Here is an 8,119-nt window from a genome sequence, read left to right on the forward strand (position 1 = left end):
ACAACCCTCTTCCCCTGACTAGAGGCCCCAGATCATGTTATACCTTGTTTGTGTGTGACAGCATTATTATTCTTTTTAGTCACCCAACACTTTTTTTTTCTGCACCCACTCCTCTGTTGTTCTGTAGAAGTATCCTGCTCACAGCGCTGCTTCTGCTTCCTGCCCAGTGCTTATTGACAGCGGCTAAAGATATTCATCCATTTAGAGTTAAAAACATGTATCATGGTGTCCGAGCGAACTGCTGGGGCTGAAGTTGATTAATGGCAGAACCTAGCTGCCGGTTTTTCCTCTTGAGGAGTGACATGCACAGCCGCTGCATATTAACAAGTGGCTGCTCTTTCTATTAACTAGATAAAAAAGCCTCTCCTCTGCCTTTGCTCCAGGGGGCTCAGGGATGAGAAATTCTCCATTATTTATCATGTGGCCTGTTTTTTTTTTTCCCTTCGCTTTTTCCTTTTTCATGTATTTCAACCTGGTGTCATCAGTAAACTTTTAAATGCCAAACATGTCTGGAACATCGCAGCTTATCGGCCTTACAGGTGCCGTGTTTTTCATGCAATTTTCATGTGCTTACTTACAGTAGACATGAGGCATCATGTCAAATCAGCATCTTGCAAACAACATGGTTATGTTCACTATATTATGCATGTAATGGCTATGTCTGTTTTTTGATACAACAAAATATTTATCTGTAAACTAAACACTACATTGTGTATTCCATGCACAGGAAAGGGAATTATTGGCCTCTCTTTTCATATTAATATCTTTTAGGACTGGTACTCCTTTAGTTTCTGGCTTTATACTTTCAGGTGTTTTCCAGTTATTTTAAATTTTACACATGACAAATCTAAATGTGAGTTCTTGGTCAAAGAAGTTTAATTGGCTGCAGGAATTTGTCATAAAACCCTAAAATTATTTGCCAATATCACTGTGTCATAGGCCACCCATTCACGTGAAGGAGGAGCCACTCAACATGGATGACAACGACTGTCCGATGTCATTGGTGACGACAGCCAATCACAGTCCAGAGCTGGAAGAGGACCGGGAGCTGGAGGAAGGGAACCTATCAGAAGACCTGGAGTGACTAGGATACAGTTTTTGGTCAATGTATCCCTTCACCCAGCTGCACTGTTTCTCTCACACAGACCTCCTACAAGACTAGAAACCACTTCACAGTCCAAGCAACCACACTGACGTTCTCTTTGTCTCTCGCACCACTGGGACTATTTATTGAGCATGCATCCAGATGGAGATCGGTCCAAAGGAACTCTTTGTTGCAGTCCTTTGGGATCCCAAACATGACAGGCATGAGACGTCTGATTAAAAAAAATTAACTTTTTGAGACATATTTCACTAGAGATGGCTTGGCCACATACAGTACAAGGTTGATGGACTCACGAAGGGGGGAAAAACACATGAAACAAATGAGAAAGTCATGTTCCGTTGAAAGCTAGCGGCCTCATATACTGCCAAAAAAGAAGACATTTTATGTTTGTGAATAATCCAACCCACAGTAGTTGTTAATGTCTAGAGACAATTGCTGGTTCAATTCAAGTTGTTGCTCTGTTATCATTTGCACAGGAGTAGTCTCAGAAATTTGTGTCACTGCCTGTATGTTGCTACTATTATGAAATCCAGTATATTATTTATTTTTTTTGTTTGTTTGTTTTTTAAACCACCATTAGTTTCCAGATATGATTTTAGACGCCACCAACTGTAAATGCCATTCCCTGAATCACACCAGTAACAGAACTGCAGTACTACTACAGGACTGTTGCAGCTGTCCAACAAAAAAGAAAAAAAAAGTTGGCCTCCAGTCTCTTATCTGTTTGTGATTAAAAGTAAAAATCTGGACAGTAAGTTGGGGGGAAAACAGCACCATTTACAAAAGAAATGCATTTCTGCATAATTTTCTTCTTGATGTTTTCCTTACCTCCTCGTTCTAAAGCTTTGTCTACTTGCAAACAGGCAACAGCTAGAAACCAAAGCCAACACTAGCAATGGCCAATAGCTTATAGACAGAAGTCACCAAACACCTCTTGGTCCACCTTCTGTGACTTTAAACTAGTACAAAGAGAAGCTTTTGTTCCTCAACTACCTTCGAATAACCTCTGGGATTGTTTCATTTAGCCCTATACAAAGATGATCATAAGAAAGAGAGAGGGGAGATAAATGCTCGCTTTGATGTGTAATTTGAAAACTCACAGCGCATCCACTTTGGAGATTTTCTGCCAAATGTACTGTAGGTAAAAGGTGATGTGATATTTGAACTGCAGGTATTTTGTGCTGGTGATTTGACTGATAGAGAGCAGCTAACTGTAAAAGTGGATCATAACCAAAACAAAACATTTGTGTAATCAATGGAAGTGCAGAAGCATTGTATTGTTGTAAAGATTATGAAAATGTTTTTCAGTTTGCATTACACATCAGTCATTTTTTTTATTTATTATTATTTTATTTTTTTTAGGATTATTTTTTCTAACCTGGTATATTCGTAATGTTCTACGTGGGACTGTCAAAATAATGTCACGTCTTATTTCTGTGGTAGTTTTGTTCTGAGCCGCATCGAAACCGAAACTGAAAACATTGCTAACCAAACATGAAAACTATCTAGTGAAGCCAAATAAGTCATAATTTCAAGTTGATATGAAATGATGTGGTTTGGTTACTATGTAAAAGCAAATAATTATAGCCATTGCAGACGAGGATATCTATGGTGAAAGGTAACCTTTTCTAGGTGATATTTGCTTTAACTTATCATCAAATACTCATTGTGTGGTTTATAGCTTCTAAACTATATAGATACAACAAGCATTAGCACTGATGTACTCTATATAGGTAGCCAGCTTTTTATATCACACTTGGTATTTATAGAGGCTAAAGAGAAGTGGTTCATGTGAAGACTGTCCCATTGTCTCCCTCAGCTAATGTCATCTAGAAAAGTGTTGTTGCTTTAATGGTCATTTCTGTTTTCAGTAAACCAAAGTTACACAAAATTCTGCCTCCTCTTGTATGGGATAAAGAAATGCTAACAACAACCACACACAACCTGTCAGAGACTAGAATACATGCACGTGAGCACACACACACACAGACCTGTGCTGTTGGTCTGCCAACTTTCTTGTTTCAGTTAAATCTCCAGCTGCAGAAAATGTACACTGTCAAAGAACCGACGAGTGGCTTTGTATCGTGCTGTAACGAGCAACGCATCTGCTTGCTTTGACCAAAATGGAAACACACTGTGCATATGTTGTTTTCAAGTGTTGTGCCAAACTGAGAAATTGGATGCAAGAGCTTAACATTTAGACACATGCAGTACTGTACAAACACATAGCATGTAAAACACACACACACACACACACACACACACACACACACACACCAGTTTCACGTCAAGAGGGTACTGGGCCCAGGAACAAAGCTTATCCCTTCAATGCTTAGCTGAAGTCAGCAAAACAACTTGAAGACGGCGTTCTTAATAATCTTGACACACCAAATAAAAAGGACGTTGTGTCTTTCAAAAAAAAGGGGGGGGGGGGGGGGTTCTCCCACTCACCCAAAAAAGGCTTTCTAAAAGCTTCTACCTCTGCACAACAAATTCAGAACAATTATGACAGATTGCACGAGTTATTAGAATAACACAAGAGTTGTTACACTTTCCTACTCTTGTCTCATAGAACATGGCTCAAACCAACGTTTACATTCCCTGTGTCAAGATATGGAAGATTTGCATTGTAATAGGTTGTCCTCAAACATTTGTAGAATGATGATGTATAGATTACCTGTAAGGGAATATTGTGTTTTAAAAATGCATGTCTAAAAATCATTTGGTGGACTGGAAACGAGCACTAATAAAAAGAATATAATAAAAATCACCGGGACAATGGCCTAAATGTACGTACAATGCATAGGAGTGCATTACCTCAGAAATACTGTTTTGGGACGGATACAACCTGTCAGCCACAGAATGCATATTACCTGTAGATTTGCATGGGTTTTGTATAAATTAAGTTAAAAAAAATGTCTAAAATAGTTGCTTGCACATGATACCAGAAAGACCTCCAGAACTGCAATCTGCTCCTCCACTAGATTTTAGGATTGTCTGGATTTTCTGGGTTAATTTTGTCTGTATTTTGATAACTGTGCATACTTATGTAAAAAACAAAAAAATGTTGGTGGACCCATAAATTTACCAGACTTTTTTCTAAGAGGAAAAAAAAATCTGTGTTTCTTTTCTGACTTACCTGAATTTTTACTGTTTCTCTCTCATTGCTCGCTAAGAATAGCAAACCTGCTTTTTCTGCATCTGCTTTGCGTAGCTGTAAGGCTTAACCTAATGTGTGTATTTATTGCTTGTACCTCTGTGCATACTTTATGAAGCATTATGTCTGGCAGTTGAGTCATGTATCCTTTCTACTGCTATCCTTCTCTAATAATTGGGAATATGATCTCCCTATGTATACAGTAAATTGGGACTGTAGCAAACATGTTTATGTAATTGGTGACAACTTTTTTGTTTGTTTGTTTCATTTTCCTTTTGGATGACATTCAGCTCCTTTTTTGATACTTTTCATTACTGTGTACTGTGTCCACACGTTAAAAGTTCTCTGACATTAGAAGGTCATGGTTGAGAATTGTAACAGATATTATTATTTTCTGTATTCATGGCATTTCACTGCTGAATAAAATAAAGGACCAAAACTTGGAATTTGAAAAGCAACTGTCTACCTCCAGCATCAGACAGTAAATTTTCCCCTCCACTGTTACACTTATATCTTTTATTCTACAAAGGCATTTCTATGAAAATCCAGCTGGCATCACACTTTTAACATTTCTGCTACTTCAGCTGCTACTTCAGAGATGTGAAAGAAGGGGTTGGAAAAAAAAAAAAAACAATTAAAATTTAATGTATATGTTACAAGGCTTTGTTCCAGCTTCCAGCACCTAGTCTTGTTTAAAGGAACGGGAAAGGGACTGTATTGCCCACCCCTCTGGACCTGTAATGGGTTTAGTTTTTGTATGATTAAATCTCACTGCTTTCATGTACCACAAGTATGTCCCAGTATACATGGAAATACTGCTGTGTACCTTGAAAGGCTTTTGTGAGAAGTGACCCAACTAGGCTTCATTTCTGTGCTACATACATACATGCTGCAAAAGTGGTTTTGACACAAACCACATTATTAAGTCTGTTGTCAAGCTCATGTAAAAAATATCAAACTTATTGCCATCAGGGTTCTGCTTCATGTATCAAAAACAAAGATGTGAATTTTCATCAGATGCCTTCCGTTTTCCATCGTCTTCAAGATTGCAGTTTCCTCTTGACACATAAGAAAAACATGCTTTTTAGCCTTGTGTTTGATGGATGTTGACTGGTAAAACGTTATGACAGGCCATGTGGCTAAATCAACTCCAGCAGGCCAGTTACACCTTGACGGTCACAGAGCAGCCACACACTGACACCCTCATTGAAATTCAAACTGAATCTACCATGACCAATAGGTTGCCCATTAGCTCGTCTGTGTGCCGAGAACCTTCTATAGTTCCAAAGGGTGCTGAGGGACAGTGTGGAACCCTTTGCCTGGTCATTTTATTGTAACACAGATGCATGTTCTTTTTCTTTACTATATGATGTCCCCTGAGAGGTCAGAAAACAACAGCATTTTTCATAAAGGCACACACTTCGCTTTCTCTTCTTCCCCAGTGACACTCCCAGGCATCAGTCATGGCAGCCTCCTGTTATCTCCTCAGCTATAGCTTTCCCGAGCATTAGCTAGCTCGCAAGAATCTTTTCTGCCATACTATTTATGCACTTGGAAGTGTTTGTGAATTCGAGTGAGGGATCGCATACGGAGTGCAACAAGGGCCGCTGTGTACTACACAACATCAGAGAGAGCTCCAGCATTAAAGTGTGAGAGCGCCTGCTATAGACCCTTCTTTCGAAGGCCATGAAATAATAATGGGTTGTGGTTAGAGAGGTATCCATGAGTCACATTGGCTGCTTTTCATAAAGTGGAGTTATTTACAGTGCAATGAATAAAAGAAAGGGTAGCTGGTGGTGCAAGGATTTTGCACATGAATGGTGGGGGGGAAAGAAGTCCCTCTAATATACAGTGGCATTGCAGCATACTTTATGAGATGCTGAGAACGGTAGAATGCATTGAGAGACAAGTTAATTTCTGAACAAAAAAGTGTTTTCAAAAGTTTAAAGCAATAGTTTGACAGTTAGGGAAATATGCTTATTCACTTTATTTTTGACAGAAAAGATTAATGCCACTCACGTGTATGTATCCTTAATACAGCCTGGAGGCTCAGCTTAAATCATTTAGTTTAACTTAGCATAAAGACAACATCTAAAGCTCACTAATTAACGCATTACTATATATTTCATTTAAGTCCAAAATGTGTTTCCTTTCCTGTTCTTCCACCCTGCTCTGTCCGGCTTTACTTTCACTTACCTGTTTCATATCATCAACCACTCTGAATTAGACTGCGTGTTTTGCCTCTAAGGCATTTATTCATCCATTTATTTTTGTTGAAATTGTTGTTGGTAACTATTTTTGGTGAAGGGCCAGGTCAATAACTATGTATAGCAAAAATAATAACGCTAAGTCTATTGATTGATTTGCGCAAAGCAATGACATCACTTCTGATTTTCAGACTCTTTTGCATGCAGCACGTGAATCCATTTACATCCACTAGAAAATATCATAGAAGCAATGCTATAAGTGCCTATGTGTGTATGGTGACATATGTAGTATACATAACATTTATTATAATTGTGTTAAAAAGAGTTAAGAAATATCATATTGATAAAGTTTATTTATCGTTATGTATAAGCTAGTTAGTTGATAATATGGGTTTGAACATGCTTGTGTCTGTTAAACCATTTATAGTACAAATATTGGTTAAAAATAACTGACATTCAATGTTTATTATATTGTTTTTATTTGCAGTGTGCTGTTAAGCGTGGAAGAGTGGACAGTAAATGATTGACCTTACTACTACCTTCTTCATTGACTCCAGTTTAACTTGGTGTTTAGTCAGAGTCTCAACACACTGTATGAGAACACTAAACTGGCATCAAACAGTATGTTTCATCTTCAACACTAATCAATTAGGTCAATTTATGAGCCACTCCCTTGAGGATTTGGGTGGTAAATATTGCTAGTCTCACAGTTTATTGATTACAAGTGCCAACTCTTGCTCCCTGTGTCTTTCTTTCTCTCTCCACCCTTTCTAACCTGACAATGAGTCTTGAAGACCCTCGCCCGTAGGTTGCAAAATTGCCTGCTAAATAGTCTGAGGCAATGGCAACGCTAATTGAGATCATCATTATTATAATTGCGAGCCCTGAAAAGTGCATCTTAAATAATCTGCATTGCTTTCAAGCTGATATTGGATGCAGTACAAAAATAATTGCATAGCTCGAAGCCATGAGGCTTGGTTCGGTGGTGGGCAAGGGCTCTTGTGCCTATTCCCCACCTCACTTAGCTCCAGTAACCATTCAGTCGATGCTGAGTTGGGTGCCACAAGACATTGTGTTTTCAACCACATGCCATCGGGGGAGACGTGTTTGTCTTGTCAGCAGCAACCAAGTTTTAAGAACATATTTTGGTTTAGGTAAGTCAGAATTTTTTCCCCCAGTTGTATATAAAAAAAAAAAAAAAGCTTTCTTGTTGAGCCATCACAGTCAGCAATTTTTTGTCAAATCAGAAAAAAGAACAAAACTCCTTTGAGATTGTACTCTTTTAAGACTAGGTCCACTGTTGTTTTCCACTGGTCACCATGTTTTAAAGTAAACCTAGCTCCAAAGTCACCTGCCCCATCGCCACATGTCTGAGTTTCTACTCTGATGAAGAAGCTGCTGAGATCAACAAAAAATGATGTGACCTCGATGCATAAATCTTCACTCATCATTACATCAGAGGGACCTGAGGTAAGGTACTTTTCATTTTGTGTGTGTGATGTGTAGGCACCAGGCATAATGTATGCAAGAGAAATGCTTGTTTCTCTAACTGAGAAATTCTCTCACACACAAACCTGCCCACACAAGCACAGAGAGGTTTGACAACAGCCCTAATGAACATGATATGGTAACATGATATAGCTCATTATT

At 38.6% G+C, this 8,119-nt stretch overlaps 1 protein-coding gene across 1 annotated transcript in view; it reads left to right on the plus strand.

Annotated features, from left to right (window-relative positions):
• Window positions 1–4,690, plus strand: part of foxp2 (forkhead box P2) — a 111,440-nt gene extending 106,750 nt beyond the window's left edge. The window contains 1 exon segment of the mRNA XM_020614396.1: window positions 940–4,690. Within this exon segment, the coding sequence (XP_020470052.1) occupies window positions 940–1,084 (145 nt within the window). The 3' untranslated portion in view covers window positions 1,085–4,690.
• Window positions 4,691–8,119: the final 3,429 nt, after the last annotated feature.

This window comes from Monopterus albus, unplaced genomic scaffold, assembly GCF_001952655.1.
Source record: "Monopterus albus unplaced genomic scaffold, M_albus_1.0 scaffold145.1, whole genome shotgun sequence".
NCBI lineage: Eukaryota > Metazoa > Chordata > Actinopteri > Synbranchiformes > Synbranchidae > Monopterus > Monopterus albus.